Here is a 19,178-nt window from a genome sequence, read left to right on the forward strand (position 1 = left end):
AGCTTTCCCTGCTTGGTGCTGCACCAAACAGACAAAACTTTGAAGGCAGTAATTTTCTCAAGTGGGCGTCTATTGCACCCACCGAGTATTGTGTTACCTATCTGCCTTCGGACTGCCCGAGCTAGACCTACTAAAATCCTCAGGGCAGTCACTTTTCCCAAAAACGTATTATGTTTCAATCCACACCAATGAGTCACGCTCTTTCTAATTTAGACTTAGTGTCGCGAATATCCGAGTTCGGATCTGTTTTGTATTAGTCTGGTTCTTTTTGAAAGGCAAGTTACCAGTGCAGTCACTGATACCTAGCCTGTGTATTAATAACCTAATACCTCTCGCTTTTTAGTCTTTCTTTCGTTTACCTAAGTCCTTAATAAAATGATACCCCTCCGGATTGGCACAAATAGGACCCTTCCGGACTGTCAGAATATAGACCCCTCCGGATTGGGACCCCTCGGAATTAGCAACTATAAGACCCCTCCGGATTCGGACCCCTCCGGTTTTGTGGAAAGTAGACCCCTCCGGATTCGGACCCCTCTGACTTTGAAAAATTTCGACCCCTCCGGATTGGGAGCCCTTAGCTCTGTCAAAGTAGCTTTTTGTAGTTTTCTTAATTTCAGCTTATACCCCTCCGGATACGTTCTGCGTTGCTATTATGCTGTTTGAATTAACTGGGAAGGGTATAGGGTCCTTTCCTAGACCCCTCCGGATTGAAGTTAAGGCACTTATTTGACAATTCACACTAACGGTGAAGGGTCTTATCACTTGCCTAATCTCGACTCTATTATGGTTGTCTTGTGCCTTCAGCCCTCCCTTTTTGTCTAGAACTGTCCTAAATTACTTAGTTCAATCGCTATCAACTTTTGGTAGGGGTATAAGGGTTTTTCAGAAGAATTTATAAAACGTGAAGGGTGTACCCCTCCGGATTTGTGTAATTTGCTAAAAACAATCTCAAAAAACTTTCTCGCTCGCTTTTTCGAGTAATTCTCTTTCCTACTAGTAAGTTCAGCTAATTTCTGATCTAATGGTACCAAGATTGACTCGATATGCTCTGTAGTTCCAAAGTTATTAACCAAAACGTCTTTTTTCCAAATTCAAAAATTTTCTCTCTTATAGGTTCCGCCTAACTTTTTCCGCAAATCTGGTCCTTTCGACCTAAAAATTATTGATCTGAGCTCACAAGGCCTATACTCTTCTAGTTCAATGCAAAAAACCCGATCTAAAACGCTTTTGTAGAAAAAATTTGCGAAAAACTATGCTACCTGGACCCCTCCGGATTGATGAATCCACCAAATCAAACACGTTATGTTCGATTTCTCTGCAACCCGGAAGGCTTTCGGGTAGCGGGTTTTAAAACTCGTAGATTCACTAGTGGACGTTGTCCGAACAACTATTTTTACTGTCCTAACTCAAAGATTTCAAAAAATTTTCTGATTTTATAGTGTTTCTTACTATCAAAAATTGGGAAAATTTGGTTTTTGGTACCAAACTAGTTCCAACCACTTCCGAACTAAAGTTAACCGGTTCTACTTATTACAGTAGTGCAGTTACGATGTAACACACTAACTTAGCGCTTTTTTCCGTTTCAAAAAATATCGATATCTCAAAAATCGCGACTTGTGGGGGGATCAAAATATCGCTATTTTGACCCTAAAAACCGGTCTGTTTTCGTTGTTTTTCACTGAAAAACGATATAAGACTATTAATATAGGCTATTTAAGTAATAATATTAGTAATACTATACCCCCTCGGGTTTGTTTATTATCCGAATTAAGGTGCTTAACTCGGATATTCGCAGTTCGGTGAAGGGTCACTACAGTGCAGCACTGTCGAGCCCCCCACAGATTACTATCTTACTTTTTGTACCAAAATGGATACAAAACTTGTTAACGATACCCAACAGTCGATTGTTGTTGTCGTTGAGCCCCTTCTTGTTGCTCCTTGTACTGCTTGCCGGATCGGTCTTCACCCAAGACCCTTCCGAATTGAGCGCAAATCAGCTGACACCTCCGGATTGAGCGCAATTTATCATTAACGTGCTTAAATGCTCAAATAACCCTACAGTACAAGCCTCACAAACGGGCCACAAAATTGATCGTAACGATCCTGACTGATATAAATGCCTGTAACAACAATATATCTATCAACAACAAACGGGGGGGTTGAATCACATCTTGTCTGGGGGGATGATTTCTACTGATTTTTTACTTTTTTACTGTTTTTGGTTTTTTCGGTTATTTTTTATGTTTTTTGTTTTTCTTGGGTACTATACTACTTTTTGTTTGGTTTTGCTTATATCTTTAAGTGTTTTTGGTCACAAACCACTCAGGGGATGAGGGGTTCGCGATTCCCCCCACCCTTCCTGGTTCATGAATTTTCGGTCTTAACTAGGTTAAAAAACTATTCACGGCAATCCGGAAGGCTTCCGCGTTCCGAACTACCCTTCCGCCCCGGCAGTTTAGGCCTATTAAGGGCGTTAATGTGAGCATCCGCTCGGCGCGGAGTGCTCGTTAACGGTTCCGCCGGTCATGATGTTACGAAAGAATAACACCCAGGAGCGCCATAAAAACATACATGTAACATTCGCCCGGAAGATACATATCGACGGATAACAAAACTAAGTCTTAAGACGACTGGCTAGCGTCTAAACAGAGCTTTGCATGTTTTTCACCGTCTCTACCAAGCCAGTACTTTTCGGTGGTCTTTCTTACATCAGGCTGACAAAAACGTTACTGTTCCCCGGCTTCGACCAGAACGCTCAAATTAACTGAATTACATGCAAAATTAGTGAGCTCATGGCTGGGTCTCAGTATCCCCAGACCACGAGGTCACTCCTAAAAACAGGGCTACTACTTATCATATTACTATTGTTTTTGTTCAGTAGATAAAAATCATCATCTCCATCGAAGATGGATCAACCCTTTCCCCCAACTCCTAGCTTCTCATCCTTATCAAAACGAATCCAGTTGTTAATTAAATTCAATTCAGGACATGACAAGAAGCTAAAAGTTTATATAAAAGGTTAAAAGTTCCAGTCCCGAAACCTTTCCGGATTCTTGAATCCAGTGAATCAAGCTCCTTAAGTTCAATTTCACACCAATCCGGAAGGCTGGTTCTCACCCTTCACCGTTGTTGGCAACGGCCTTGCAACTATTGTAGCAGCACAATAGTTGCAACTTGGAACGTTCTCTGCTATTGTAGTTCGTTGTTGTTTTTCTTTAATCTCGATTTTCGTTCTGTTCGCAATCACAGATAAAAGTTGTTCTGCTTTTTACTCGCTTTTTTGTTAAAATGGCCGTTTCAGCATTTCTCAGAAATGTGTCGTCATCACTCGAAATTTTGAAAATTTAAAATACTAGAATATTCTAGCCCTCACCGTTTGGCTAAACGTTCCAATAACGTCGCTAATCCTTCGAAATCATCAACTCGGAAGGCTTACTGCTAAAAATTCGAAGCCTGCATAAATTGCATTTTGGCCATTCTGGTCGAATGTCACAGTTCTCCTATTTTCGGGATAAGACAGCTCTACTCTCTTATTATTTCGTATCGAGAAATTGCGAATAGCAATTTCCTGCCTTTTTCTTGAGTAGTTTCCCGCAATTGTTAATTCGGACGCTCTGATTTTTCACTCTTTTGCTTTCAGTTGGTTCGAGAAAACTGAGCATGACAGGCTCCATTCGAAATTTTCAAAATCAAAACTTCACTCCAAAATTACGTGTTTCTCAAGGTCAAACCTCCAGACATGACCGACTGGCACATCAATAATTGTGTTAAACTTGGCATTATTTATTAATGCCCACATAAATTAGGATGATTTACAATTGAACTTCATTATTCAAAAAGATCACCCATCCTCAAAATTATCAAACAATTTCAATAACCTGTGCATTTTCAAACGATTTGAAAAATTTTTCATGCGATTAATTTTTACGAAATCAATTAAAGTTTTCAGATCAGTTCCTCAACTAGTGTTTAAATTTTCGTTTTACTGAATACTATTTAGGCAGCCAACTTAAAAAAATTAGAACTTATCTTTATTACCTTTTTACTCTATTTATGCACAGACTTTTTACACTAAATGAAGTGTTTTTTACTCAGTATTTTTGAAATGGATTTTCTACTATGCAGTTGATTTTGCTATGCTAAGGCTGGCAGTTTTTAAAATAATTTAAAATCTTTAAAATTTAAGGTCTTTAAAGTAATAACTGAGTTCTCAGAATTGTTGTTCACCTTATAGTCTATCCTGATTTTAAAGTTGGTTCTGCAGAGCATTGATTATACATTTTGACCAAAGAAAGAGAGAGAGGAAAAGAAAAGTTTCACTAAAAATTAATTTGGCTGGAAAAATTGTTTGGCTTTGAAAAAAATAAATAAACAAATTTTTGTCAGATGAGAGAACAAAACATGAATATTTTGTGCTTTTTTCTTATTAGCTAGAAGAAGCTAATAATAATCGCGCTCCTGTAAGCAAATTGAATGTCACAAGTTGTTTTCTAATCTTTACTAAAGAATTTTTCTATAGATATGTTGTTTTCTGTAAGAAGTTAAGCGGATTATTTAAGATTTATGCAAAACCTTTAAAAAGCCGATTATGAGTCATTTGCCTGTCGTCTTTAATTTTTCTGGCTTTTTCAATCCTCGTTTGATGATAATATTCTCTTTTAGTCGTTTGTCTTCATTCTTTGCAGTTTTAATAAGACTGTTAAGCAGTGCTTCCCTCTCCTCTTCCCTCTAAACAAACAATTAAATCATATAAAACTAGTTATTGTTCAGTAAAATCAGATTTTCGCCGCCTAAACTAGACGTTACTCGATCGCTTTACTTGCTTGCTGTAATTGCTCGGAATAAGTCAAAAATTTCAAACTGGTTTTTCTCATCACTGAGACTTCCTGAAAACTTTTCAATGTGGTTCGAATCACAACTGAAAGGGCTATTGTATAGTATACCACGCGACCCGTTCCAATGATTATTTATGATAACTGATTTTGGTTGAAAAAGGAACAGGTCTTGCTTGCTCATTTCATTTGCACGGATTTAGACCAAATATCAATTTGGTCTCGACACAAAGTTTTGTGGAATTTTTAAATTTTCACTCGAATCACGACTGAAAGGGTTCTTCGTTGATATATTATTGACTCGGAATCATTTTATATCTTGATTTATTATCAACTCAATTTCAGCGTCTTTTTCTGCAATTTTGACGCAGAGGTAACGTCCATGTCTGTTTGGTTCAAATCCTGACAGGATATGTTTTTTTTTCGATTTGAAATTTTTGGGGCTTGAGAAAAACTAACTGTCGGATTATTGTTCGTCTATTTTTTTGCAAATACTCTCGGATTTTTTTTCAAACAGTTCCTTCGCGTGGTTTGAGTTTTCAAATTAAAACTAAATCAAAATAATTCTTTGAAATTTCGTGTTTGCCTTTTTGTCGGCGTTTTGTTTTTTTTTGCTCTGAAAAATTACATAGCAAATCATCGAATGAAAAGTGTTTCTTAATGGTGCTCTCTAAATTAGGCAAAAATGAAATTGTCCTAAAAAGCGCAATCATTCGTAAAAGCAATTATGAAAATTCGGCTGCAGTTTTGGCGCCATTTCAATGTCTCAAGGTCAGAATTATTTAAGACGTCCGATAAATTTGTTGAAAGCTATAACTACCGAAAATTCAACGCGTAAAAATGCATAATTTTTGTATCGCAATTGGCGCGAAGCTTCGTTTCGCTTCAGTACTGTACACTTAAATTAATAATCAAACAATGACTTACTAAAGCATTTCTAAATTGGTCCATGACTTTTTCACGATGTCGATTATCAATTGTTCTCATCATTTTTTCCAAATTGTATTCTTTTCGCCGTATTTGCCTCCAATCATCAACCGTCATTAGTCTTTCGAATTCTCCGCATAAGTGAGCAAATCTGTCTTTAATTTGACCGTTTTTCTTATCGTAGTGCAATTTTTTAAGCTGTATTGCAGCGTTTCTCCAATAATTGTACACCCTTTGTCTAGTTTTTCTTTTTTCATACGTTATTTTGCGAAACGCTTTGTGCCACAATGCTCTATATCTTGCTCTAGCGAGTTTCCTCCTTGCCTCATTCAGCGCAGCTTGTTTTTCCAAGCAGATCATCGAGTAGCATTTTTTCCGGACTATCAGATTAGATTTAACCACTTGCGGTGTCACATTCTGTTGATACCATTCCTGTTTCAATGATCTAAACAGTCATATCAAAGATTGTTAAAACATGTATTTCATGTCAGACCTGTTTTTAGGACAATTTATCCACACGGGAAAAGACCAACATACGAGCTAATCAGCTCTTTAGGGAGAACCACTTTTTTGTCCCTGCTTAAGAATTACATTTTTTGGGCTATTTTTCTGGGCTGGGTAGTGTTCATCATCCTCAAGCAAAGAGCTCGGATCATGGTGGGCCTCGAACATCCGACTTTTCGATTGAGAGGCAGAGACGCAAGCTCTTAACCACCGCTACTCGTCAAGGCAAATTCGATCGAATCGCCATGAATATATTTACGCTCGCGATTAGAGGTCACTCACATTTTTGTTACACAAAATTTTTGGTCCTCGGAGTGTTGTTTTCTAAATTTTATGAGTTTAACCAGAAAATATCGCCTCATATCTGAAATTTCGGGTTCAATCCATGGAACGAGTTTTAGTAAGATCCTTTGCATATGCGACTAGGCTTGAATTTTTTTGACACCCAAATTTTGTCCTTCGAAAAGTTATGGCCGTCAAAGTTTTGATTTTGATTTTTTGACCGTTTTTTGAAATTTTTTGAATTTTCTTGTGAGTTACCCTGCCAAACCTTGGTTTTTGGGATCAATCGAAAAAACAGATATTGGGCGAATCTCTTCTGCATAATTGGCTACGCCCAGTTTTTAAATAAAGCTATGATTCTCGCAAATTTCAACTTTGATTTGTTGACCGTTCTTTGGACTTTTCTCGATAAAAATCGTGTTAAATCTGATATCATAGGTTTAATCGACACAATAGGTTGTTGAAAGCTTACCTTTGTAATTAGCTACACCCAGTTTCTTTTGAAATTTTTTTGCCTTCACGCAAGTGAAAGTTTTGAAAATTGAACAGTTTTTTTGGAAATTTTTTTTAGTCTGCTCGAAAATTACCGTGCAAATTTGTAGGTAAGTTCGTAAGTGTTCAATCCTGTATTTAGCAAAAAAATTTTTAACGATTTCGGAAAGTTCTGGAATTTCGACAGTTTTGTGACAATTTTGAGTTTTCTTAAAAACTACACCTCAAATCTGAGATGAAAATTTCAATAGAAAGAAGCGGTTGCGCGAGTTTTGCCTGCAGAAACTGCTATTCCTCTTAGTTTTGTAAATGAAAGGTTAGATTTTCATTTTTTCACTTGTTTTAGTTAATAAACACTTTGGTTTTTGATATTAAACATTTCGTCCCGCATCAGTAAAGCAAACTCAAAAAATATCAAGTATGTACCTCCGGCTTTGGCTGAGCCCTAGTTGTCCGTCAGAGACATACCAAAACTTTGGTTCAGCTAGTTTTTTTCAACATTGTTCATTTTTTCGATTTACCTCTTTTCTATGATTGTGGAGTATCGCAAGTGGTGCGAAGCTCCGCTTTGCCTTCGTGTTAATTACTGCCAAACATATCAAATGATTGACGTCAATAGATGATATTCACTCATGTTAAGAACTGTAACGTCTATTAACCTATAAAAGCTATTTATAAATTCCATGTACAAATATGTCACCTCTGAAAAAGGAAATATATATTTTTTGGAAATTCAAGTTTTTAGTTGTCAATTTTTGTTTGTGTTGGCGAAGTGCACCTGCGCCTCTATTTAAACTTGTTTTTGGTTATTATTATTTTTTGTCATGTATATTGGAAAGAGAAAGAATACTAAAGGCAAACAAATGACACCAAAAATGCAGTTTTATGATGAGTCAACAAGTTTCAAATAAACTTTTAACTTTCTGACAATAGAATCATCTCAGAAAGTGTTTTTTTTGTAGCTTCATCGAACTTCTCTCCATACTTCTACGAGAAATGCTCCTTCCATCCTCCTGATGAGCTCAGGCTTTTAACGTAATTTTGCATTATAAAACTAAGACATTTCGTTTAAAGTAGCAAGTTTGGATCTTCATAGTATAGACTGCAGATGTTTGTTTGAGGGTTATTTTTCTATTTGTTTTGCGTGAAAAACAAATGTTTTCGATTAACTTGACCTTATGGATGAGGCTTGTTGGTTGTCATGTGTATGGCTGGTTTTTTATGCAAGTGGTCCGAAGTTTTGCTTCGTATTTGTGAGCTGCCGAACCTTTTTCTGTGATTTCAAAGCTATTGTTGAGTCATAACGGTAGATGTGTGCTTAAATAAACTAATGAAAGCAGCAGAAAAAATTGACCTAATGAAATATCAAAAACGAATCAATATGCTCCCACCGCTTCATGCATTGGTTTATTTTTTTCTTCTTCTAGTTCTATTGTACACTTCCAGGGACAAAGTAGGTTGCTTATCAACAGTTGCTGAACGCTAAAAAGTGATTTTCCAAGCAAATTTTTATACTGGAAGTACTTGCACTGGGATATTGGAGTGAAATTTTCAATCTGAACCTTTGAATTATAAATTATCCGATGTGTCCCAAATTATGCGATGATATGTTTCTGCGTTAGAAAAAATGACGAAAAATGATGATGAAAATATACGTACTTCAAACTCGTTGATCCAAAGTCATCATGGTTGTTGTAAACATGAATTCTTGGTAAGCGAAGAGGCGTGAAATGCGATTCTTTCTTTTCTGTTAAAGAATTTGAACCCGATTGTGTTAATGTGGGCTGATTGTCAATCTTTGTACATAAACCAGAACGAGTACTGGTAATCGGGAGTGAAAAAGATCTACGGCGATCTCGTGGAGTCAGTTTCGTTAAAACAGAAATTGAATCATGAGGATTTCCTCTGACTTCCGGATCAGGTGTATATATGGTAGAGTCGTAACCCACTTCTTGGTACATATTTGAAGAAAGAAAGAAAGACTTAGTTTTTTTTTCGCAAATATCAAACCAATTTCAGATGAAAGTTGAGTCAAGATTTTTTATGACTTGGGAGGGGATAGGCGTAAGCCATTTAGTATGCTTATTAGGGGTCTACTTGAAATACAAATAATAGCCAAAGTATGAAAGAAAATTTGATCCAAATACAGATGCTTAAATTTAATAGTAGCATTCGATTTGGTGTGACTCCATGTTATAACGTATGATCATTTGATGTCTGGTGATCCGTGAAACTCTTCGTTTTCGTGAGAGTAAGTTCACCTGCCTACTCTACTGAAGGTGCGTGGAACTGCAATTTTTGAATTGTTTCGACTACTAACCAGCTTTAACTTGAAAACTGCCAGCAGATGTTTTCAATGATTCGTTGACTTATTGGCCTATAAATTGCTTTGTTCCTAAGGAAGGTTGGCACAGATACGGAGCCGAAAAACGGCCATGCGCGGACCGGGACTGTAAATGTAGCATAGCTTTTTCATCTAAACAGGCCTTCGATCTAAATAGGTTCAGTATTGGCGCTGAAGTGCTGTGCAATATGCGATACAGTCACTTAATATCAATTCAATTGATATGAAACCATTTTAGATTTGTGACTAAATTTTTCCATCTAATCTTGCACAGCTCATAAAAAATGTAAAGCTAGGTTTTTGGCTGATTAGCGTGTAGAGAAAATTAAATGAATTCAGCCAGTGGATTTTTTAAGATTTTGGATGTGATGGCAAAGTTCATCGACCCATCTTCAATTCGTGCTTCGCAGCCAGCTAACTTTGTGCATAATGACCGATCAACACTGGAACACAGCGGGAGAGCCGAAGAGAATTCTTCGAATTTCGTCTACAATCCGAATAACAGACTGCCAATCTACGCACAGCGGTCAAAGCTGCCGATCTGTGCCTCGAGAGACCATCTCATGTTTCTTCTTGAGAAGTACCAAGTTGTAGTGGTGGTTGGAGAGACTGGATCAGGGAAGTCAAGTCAGGTGAAAATTTACAACGGGAATTGTCGCAGCCTAATTGATCCGACCATTTGAAAAATGGGGAGGATTTTTGTATTCGGGTGTGTTTTAATTTTTTCCCACTATTTGAAAAATGGGGAGGAACTTCGTATTCCGGTGTGTTTTAGTTTTTTTTGTTTTCCACGCAAAATCAGCTACCACAAATAATCATTGGTGAGAGTTAAGTGATAAATCATGTTAAAGCCCTTTCAGTCGTGATTTGATCGACATAAAAAACTCGAAAAAGAGTTTCCAGTGTCGAAAAAAAATTTGAAACAAAAAAATGTATTTTTTCAAAGACTGTGGTCGGAACATTCTGTGCTACTTGCACAGTAACCGCTTATCCTTGTCTTTTATTTTGTTTTCCACGCAAAATCAGCTACCCCAAATAGTCATCGGCGAGAGTTGAGTGATATTTTATTGTAAAGCTCTTAAGTCGTATCTCGAACGCCATTAAAATGTTTCAAAATATTTCTTTCCCGATCGAGAAAAACCGGTTGGAAATTTTTGGTTTTCGTCTTAATTCGAGCGAATAAAGCGAGCGAGCAGGCTTACTATAGCTTACTTTAATGGCTTGAAAGTTGTTTACAATCGCTTAATTTAAAAAGTAAAAATTTAGTTCTTAAGTAACGTTAGTTTTTTTAGTCTTTTAGCGCCTTTTTGGAATCAAAAACCTCCAAAAATTCAAAAAACTGCACAACACATTGTCTTTATACATATTTTTTTGTTTTTCTAGTCATTCTTCTACAAAAATTATTTTTCAATTTGTTGATTATGCTTATTCTCTACTTTTTCGTTCAGCTCCTTTTATCACACCACGCAGAGAAAAAACGACACTAATATGAAAAAAAAAATTGTTCTTTTTTTTAAGACTGGTCGGAAAATTCGTCATTTTTGTTTTGAGACCGAAAGATTTCAGTGCATTTGTAGTTAAACCAAAGAATGCTGGCAAATCAGCGAAGTTGATATCGTATTAGCTTTTGCCTAATATCTGATCTCTCATTTTTTTAAACAATTTTTATAAATAATTTGTAGCTAGTAGGACCTAATTGTTCGCAGAACTTCATAAGTGGAAAACAGTTCAAAACAGTAAGATAAATTTCTGCCTGGGATTTTGGAATATTGTTCTTGGATTTTGGAATACCATGGGCGCTGATAGTACCACGGGTTTGATAGGCAACTTAAATGAAGACGTGTACTTTAGAAGAGTTCGACTGAAAACTTGGTACGGAGTTATCAAGTCGTTTATCGAAAAGAGAAACCAAGCAAAATTTTACTGAAAAAAAAACTCAGCAATCTGAATTTTTATTTTATCTTTTGGAACGACTCTGCAAGTTTCTGGTCTGAAAACATCTGTGAATCGAGTTTCTACCTTAACAAGAAGAAAATTGGTTGGCTCAAATCTGCAAGATAGTGAAAGCAAATAGAAAACAAGGATAGCAGATTACTGTGCAATTAGTACAGAATGTTCCGCACATAGTCTAAAAAATAATATATACATTTTTTTTCTGCGCGGTGAATATAAAAGGATCTGAAAGAAAAACTGGGACTTAGGAATAGCCGATATTCATAGTAAAAAGGCAAACTGGACCAAACTGGCGCTAAAAACTCCACAATCAACTTTTTTAGTAAAACTTATTTTCCACGGCCTAAGTTAAACAAAAATATGTTATTGTAGGCAGTTGGTTGCACAGTTCGATGGGTTTTGCGCAATATATTAGCGCCTGAGAAAATGCGGCAGCTAGATTTCTGTCTACGAGTCCTTAACGAAAAAACTTAATCATAATTCATGTTTGAATTTTTTCGTACGTCTGTTTTCACCGTTTGAGTCTTTTGTGGAATTCTAAAAACATTGCTTAAGTTAAGGTGTTTTAAACATGTTCAAAACAATTTTTAAAACGTTTTTTTTTTGTGGAATTTTAAACTATTTTGCTAACACGGGTTGTAAGCCTGCTCGCTCGCATTATTCGCTCGAATTTAGACTAAAAATCTTAAAATTTTATACTATTTTTCTTGATATTGGGACATTTTTTTTGATAAATTTTTTATTTCGTTTGAATCACGACTTGATGAATCACTCGGTCCTTTCCCATAATTAAAAGTTGTACCTGATTTTGCGTGGAAAACAGAAAATAAAAAACTGAAAAACCCGAATAGAAAGTTCCTCCACATTTTATATATTAGATCCGTATGCAAAATGTTTATCTCTCATTTTGCGATGTGTGTACTAGATATACCTGTTTCAACTGAAACGTGGCTGCTGGATCAAAACGATAGTATTCGAGCTTCCCTAGAGAAGATAAGCGATGTGTGGATTTGAACGGTTGTCTAAATCGTACGTTTTCCTTTGAGGAGGTTTGCAATTGTATAAATAGTTTTCCTTCAGGTAACTTTTTTACGACCTTTTTTTTAGGCCGAGCAAATTGATTTTCCGAGCTCCTCCAAAGCACTAAAAAGTTCCTGTTTTGGCCAAAATTTCTGCGCCGCATTCAAAATTTTGAAAAATAGGCGTTTTTAGGCCTTTTTTGGAAAATTTTAACCTAAAAATCGCTTCTTTCGGCGCGCGCTCCTCCTTTAAATTAGTATATATTGGTGCCAAATGCGCCTTTAGAAAAATTTTAGGGTCCGTCAGCGAAAAATGGATATCTCAAAATAGTTCAAAGGGTGGAACCCTTGGGTCGGCAGGGGGTCGAATGCCTGAAGAAAAAGTGTCACCCCCTAAATCCGCCCCTGGCTATAACTTTTCCTCCAAAGTGAAAACAAACCAAATACTTGCTCGTAATTTGAGCACACCTTGCGTGACAGTTCCGTTAATTTTTTACGTGGGTTTTGTTTGATGAGCATGTCTGTTTTTACAAAGCGTATCAAGCTACATGGTTGCGATATGCTGCTCAAATGAATGCTCTTAATTGACTTCTTAGTTTTTAGGTGCCGCAGTATCTCGTTGAAGTAGGGTGGGCACACCACGGAAAGCAAATCGCAGTAACACAGCCGCGGAGAGTAGCGGCGGTGTCACTGGCAGCTCGGGTTGCAGAGGAGAGGAACTGTATGCTAGGTGACGAAGTCGGTTATGCTATACGGTTTGACGACTGTACAAGTCCAAATACGAAGATTAAGTTTCTAACTGATGGTCTATTGTTGCGTGAAATGATGGGAGACCCCTTGTTGGAAAAGTTTTCTGTCATAATGCTAGATGAAGCGCATGAGAGAAGTATAAACACTGATATGTTAGCAGGACTGTTGAAAAAGGTTCTGAAAAAGAGATCTGATTTGAGGGTTATAGTATCTAGTGCGACTATTGACGCACAGAAAATGAAAGATTTCTTCAATGTTAAAAAACGAGGCGATGTTTCTACCGACAATGCAGCTATACTTCAAATTGAGGGTCGATGTTTTCCGGTGGAAATTATGTACTCCAAGCACCCTGTGGACGACTACGTGAAAGCCACTGTCGATACAGTTCTGATCATTCATAAATCGAATGCGCCCGGAGATGTTCTGGCTTTCCTAACTGGCCAAGATGAGGTCGAGGAATGTTGCAGACTTCTGTCAGAAAAACTAAAAAATGTGGCTAATATCTCCAAGTACAAAATACAAGCTATTCCCATGTACTCAAATTTACCTGCTAGAGAGCAATTAAAAGTGTTTCAAAGAGCTCCAAGTGGAACTCGGAAAGTTATATTTTCGACAAATATTGCGGAAACCTCAATTACGATAGATAATATTATACATATCATAGACTGTGGGTTCGTTAAGACAACAGTGTATGATGCCGATTTTAATACTGAAACGTTAACCGTGTTACCGGTATCGCAAGCTTCAGCCAATCAGAGGGCTGGAAGAGCGGGTCGTGTGACGTCAGGAAAGTGCTATCGACTTTACTCCGAAGATGAGTTTGAAAAACTCAAGCCGCAATCTGTTCCTGAGCTACAGCGAAGCTCAATGGCTTTTCCCATTCTTCAACTAAAAGCTCTTGGGGTATCAAATGTAGCTAAGTTTGATTTTTTATCTCCACCCCCGTCAAAAAATTTTGCAAGAGCACTTGAACTTCTTTTCTCCCTGGGTGCGATTGATGCAAAAGTTGAGTTAATAAACCCAATTGGAAACCAAATGGCCGAAATGCCCTTGAATCCAATGTTTGCTAAATGTCTTTTGACGGCTAATGAGTTCGACTGCTCAGATGAAATTTTGACCTTATGTGCGTTGATGCAGATAAAAAATGTTTTCCACGTTCCATCGAGTGGAAAAGAAAAAATGAAAGCCGCAAGAGTTCAACGTGAGTTTTATGCTACTGAAGGTGACCATATGACGAAATTGAATGTTTTCACATCTTATGTTAACAACCGCAGAAGTAAATCATGGTGCGATAAATACTACGCTAGCTATGCGTCTTTAAATAGAGCTTATCATATTAAAGAGCAGCTTTTAAAATACGCAAGAAGGTTTGGAATCGAGCTGACATCTGCAAAAGGTTTCGACGACGACAAGGTTCTCAGATGCCTCTGCGCCGGGTTCTTTGCCAATGTTGCGATCTACACTTCAAGAGGATGTTTCAGAAGTATCCGAGACCCCGTAAGCTCTCCTGATTTATTCATACATCCAGATTCTGTGCTTTATACTGTCCCGTTTAACAGTGGAACTTATGTGTTATTTACAGAGACGGTTCATTCTACAAAAATTTACCTAAGAGAATGCTCGATAGTAAAGTCAGATTGGTTATTGCAAGTAGCGCCTCATTTTTACTCTGTCAGATAGTTTCTTCAATCGTTAATTCGCAATGGAAGTTTTTTGTGAACTTAGTTGAAGGCTGTAGCTGAAAGTTTGAATTGATACGAGTGGCTTTGTTATTCCAAAACGACTTTCTGAGAGCTTTTATGTGGACTTGGAAAAAATGGATGAAACTTTGAGTCTTCAATAATCAATTTAAAGTCTGAAAATGCTGTGAAAACTGTCCGTTCTATCTAATTTTGTATTTATTTGACTCGTGTAATTTCCTGGAAAAAATCCAGTTCGAGAAGTAGCTTGTTTTTTACGAAGAAATTAGTGAAACTGATTTTTAAGAGCGAATGTATGTTAAGTGAAATTATAAAATGCTGAATGACTCAACTCTGAAAGTGCAAATTGGCCCCTCGATTCTGAACTCGGACCTCTCCTGTCTTGCCGATGAGTGTAATAATCTAGTAAAAAATGGTGCCGATTACCTACACTTAGATGTAATGGATGGACATTTTGTCCCAAATTTGACCTTCGGAGCTCCGGTTGTAAAGAGTCTTAGAAAAAATGTCGGGGAAAATGTTCTATTTGATATGCACATGATGGTAGCGGAACCTGAAAAATGGGTCCAAGATATGGCCAATGCTGGAGCAGACCAGTATGTTTTTCACTACGAGGCAAGCAAAGACCCAAATCACTGCATTCGAATTGTCAAAGAAGCTGGAATGAAGGTTGGAATAGCAGTTAAACCCAAAACTCCAGTATCTCTAGTAGAAGAGTATGCTGACCTTGTAGACGTAGTGCTAGTGATGACTGTCGAACCGGGATTTGGAGGTCAAAAGTTCATGTCCGACATGATGACGAAAGTGTCTCATTTGAGATCAAAGTTCCCAAAACTTGACCTTGAAGTTGATGGTGGCGTTTCACCTACAAATGTGGAACAGTGTTATCACGCCGGAGCCAATTTGATTGTGTGTGGAAGTGCGATTACACAGAACGAAGATCCGGCAGCTGTTATAAATCAATTGAAGAAAGAAGCAGAAGCTAGCTTTAAGTTCTAACTATGATGATTTTTTTTATCACGGTCAATGATGGACTTGATTTCCGCTGAAGTATCTGGATGCTCATTGTTACTATTTATTTATGAAATGAAAATGAGTTCGTGTAAAAATTGCAAATGAATGTTATCTTAGAATTTTGTAGAGTTTAGAACCAGTGCTAAACTGACAAATGTTTGGTGCATCGGCCTCTTGTGATAATTAATTATTATCTGTGATGTATTCATTGTTCCGACCACTTTATAGTCGTAGGGGGTCATTTCAAGTGTGGTATCACATTGAAAACCTTTCAGTCGGTGTTCGTCGGTTTCCAAGAGGATAATTTAAAAAGTTTTCTCGGTGTTGAGTTTCTTCATTTCTACGATTTTTTCCAGGTTTACACTAAATAGTTAGAATGCTTTCAAAATGAGCTTTAATTTGCGGATTTTTCGACTGCAGTTCCACTGAAATCAGCGGTGGTCGGATCATTCTGTGCTGCTTGCACAGCGGCGGGTTATTTTTGTTACCCTTGCGATTGGCAAGAAGATTACAATCTGGTATTACAATTTTCCTAGTCTAAAAGCTCAAGTTTTTTTTGCAGAATTAATGTAAATTTTTTGAACGAAGACCCAAATCTTTGGAATTTTTTTTAAAAAAATTTGTCCGTCGATTTTGCACCTAATCACAGTAATTGACAGGGAACAGATGGCCTAGAAATAGCGTCTCAGAATTGTGCGACGTAGGTCGAGGTCGATAGTTCTATTCTCAGCCGTAGTTTTGCGGATGTATACAGTTTTTGTATGTTCTTTTTTACCGTGTTTTCGGCGTCAGTTCAATCGATGTTGTTCAATCGGTGTTGTTTGTGTTGTTTTTTCTCCAAGTGCTCCTTTTACTGAGATAAGATTTTTTTGCCTCTTAACAGTTGTGAGAGTACCGACCGAGGCTGGAATTTTAAATTTCTTTTAATTTGGAAACCAAACCGTGCGCATGCGTGTCGATATTTTAAATAACTTTTGTTAATGAAAAGTTCGAATACTTCTTACTTTTACCCTTATTGTCAGCAAGGGTAATTGCAACCGGGTACTAGACTTTTTTCTTTAAATTACCTTGTTTTCTGAATGGTCAGTAACTAGGTTTCTCCCCGCGACTAGATTTTGGGCATTGCTGGACACCAAACGTATTGGTCTTTACTTCGATGCAGGGATTGTTCCGACCACTGAAAGTTCGGAGGAACTTTGTTTTCGCTTGTTTTTGTTTTTACTTCTTCCCCATTAAAAACTGGATTCTACAAAAAAATAATCAGACTGGGCTGAGCGATAGATCATATAAAAAGCGCTTTTAGTAATGATTCGAAAGATATAAAAGCATTTCGAACAATTTTTCTCAGTGCCGAGAAAACTTGGCTGAATAGTCTTTTCGAGCGAGTAACGCGATCGAGGAGAGGGTATTAAAGAAAAATCTTTTATTTCAATTTATTGTTCTTTTATCTTTTGCAATAAACTAGTTTTCGAAGCTTCCCTTAGCGCTTTTTTGGCAAGAAAAATTCGATAAATTTTAGCCAAAAACTTCATAGAAATTGTTTTGCTATTCTTATTTTCGAATGCAACTTTAGTAGATTATGCCTATTTAACTTAGGTTCTAAGCTTTTGTCTCGTTCCTCTCATTACACCGCGCAAAAATGACCCACATTTGAGAGTATATGTTTCCTGTTTGATAAAAACACGTATAATCAAAATGCATGGGATTTAGTTTTTTTTCTATTATTTTTTGAGACGCGTTGGATTTTTTTCTCAAGCATTAGGGGGAAGAGGGGGAGGGGGAGGGAGGGGGAAGAGGGGGAAGAGGGGGAGGGAGGGAATGTTTGACTAATTTTTTTCTAACAAACTTCTCTCTCAAATCTGACGTTTTGGGTTCAATTTATAGAATGGGCTGTAAGAAGCTCCCCCGCATCAGCGTTTTTGCCCAAATATTTTCCCTAAGAAATTTTTGACCGTTTTTTCCAAAGCTTTTGACTTTTATCCGAAATTGCTTTTCAAAACCTGAGATCTTGGGTTCAATGGAGAGAAAGAGTGATGACAAGTTCTCCTGTATAGCGGATACGTCCAAATTTTCGGGTAAAAACTTCAACTATTGTCCTCGGAAAGGTCATGTTTTGATTTTTTGGACCGTTCTTGAAATTTTTTCACTTTTCTCAAAAACCACTTTACCAAATCTGAGATTAGGGTTTAATGGATAGAACGGGTTGTGGGAAGCTACCTTACATAAGTGGATACGCCCAAATTTCTCGCCCATAAAAGACAAAATTTTGATTTTTGACCGTTTTTTTTTAAATTTTGATTTTTAACAAAAACTACTCTCCTAAATCTGAGATAATGGTTTTAATGGAGAGAATGTGTTATGAAATTCCTTTGCATATGCGGCTACGTGCAATGTTTTTTAACATAAAACGTTATGGCCCTCGGTAAAGTCAAATATTTGATTTGTGACCGTTTTTTGATTGTTTTTGAAAGCTACACTCCCAAATGTAAGATTATGGGTTCAATCAAAATAGGCTGAGAAGAGCTCCCTTATATAAGGAGCTACGTCCAAGTTTTCTAAAAAAAAGTATGGCTTTCTAAAAAGTCATTGTTTTGATCTGTTGTCCGTTTTTTTTTGGAACTTTTGTTAATTGAAAATTACCCAGCCGAATCTGATATCAAAGGTTTAATCGAGGCAACCGGTTGTAGGAAGCCTTAATTAAAATGCGGCATCGCCTTAAAAGTTTATAAGAAAATAACTATAACCTTGGGAACATTCGAAATTCTCACAAATATTCACTCTTATTTTTTTATTAGAGAAACAACTTAGGTTTTGGGTGAAACCCAATTTTGTGAAATTGCCCTTTTCATCCCGCATTATGGCAATCAATTCAAAAATTATCAATCAGGTAGCTTCAGCTGAGCTCCTAGTTTGTCATTAATGTGGTCGGATCTTTATATAATATTTGCACAGCAACCGGCTACTATTAGGTGTTTCTTATTTATTCGACACAGTAGCTTCAGTTGCTGCCGCTTGCTCTTTTTTTATAACCATTTCACAAACTAGGGAGCAATTTTGTATAGCCTAGGGGGTTATGGTATGCGATTCGAGTTGTCTCATTGAAGGCTAAGGCTAAAGTTATCAATTGTTGTAGCATGTTAGCCCATTTACGTCATGATTCATTTTCGAGAAAAGATTGTTTGAAAAATGTCGCAGTGTGGAGTAAGGTTAGCCTGAGTTTTTTTTGCAGCCTGGAGTGCAGTTAACGATACTTTTAAAACATTGAATATTTTTTGAACAAACTTTATCTGAAACGAGAGTAACTTATTGCTCTTGCAGTAACACAGAATGTTCTGACCACAGTTATCATTGATACAAATTT

General features: G+C 37.1%; 2 protein-coding genes and 1 long non-coding RNA gene across 3 annotated transcripts; 2 read left to right on the forward strand and 1 right to left on the reverse strand.

Moving 5' to 3' along the window:
• Positions 1–4,483: 4,483 nt before the first annotated feature.
• On the reverse strand, positions 4,484–9,283 carry LOC134845147 (uncharacterized). The gene is made up of 3 exons (XR_010162715.1): positions 8,697–9,283; positions 5,760–6,204; positions 4,484–4,728 (listed from the first exon to the last, which is right to left on the reverse strand). It is a non-coding gene; the product is annotated as an uncharacterized LOC134845147 (long non-coding RNA).
• A 458-nt stretch (positions 9,284–9,741) lies between these two features.
• Positions 9,742–14,783, forward strand: LOC134844075 (probable ATP-dependent RNA helicase DHX35). Its single transcript, XM_063860547.1, has 2 exons — positions 9,742–10,013; positions 12,957–14,783. The coding sequence occupies exons 1-2, from the start codon at positions 9,750–9,752 to the stop codon at positions 14,781–14,783; spliced, it is 2,091 nt and encodes a 696-aa protein (XP_063716617.1). The 5' UTR covers positions 9,742–9,749.
• Positions 14,784–15,118: 335 nt separating this feature from the next.
• Positions 15,119–16,017, forward strand: LOC134844076 (ribulose-phosphate 3-epimerase-like). The gene has a single exon (XM_063860548.1). It carries the CDS (start codon positions 15,119–15,121, stop codon positions 15,800–15,802), a length of 684 nt encoding a protein of 227 aa, XP_063716618.1. The 3' UTR covers positions 15,803–16,017.
• The last annotated feature ends 3,161 nt before the right edge of the window (positions 16,018–19,178 follow it).

This window comes from Symsagittifera roscoffensis, chromosome 4 (genome assembly GCF_963678635.1).
Source record: "Symsagittifera roscoffensis chromosome 4, txSymRosc1.1, whole genome shotgun sequence".
Lineage (NCBI taxonomy): Eukaryota > Metazoa > Xenacoelomorpha > Acoela > Convolutidae > Symsagittifera > Symsagittifera roscoffensis.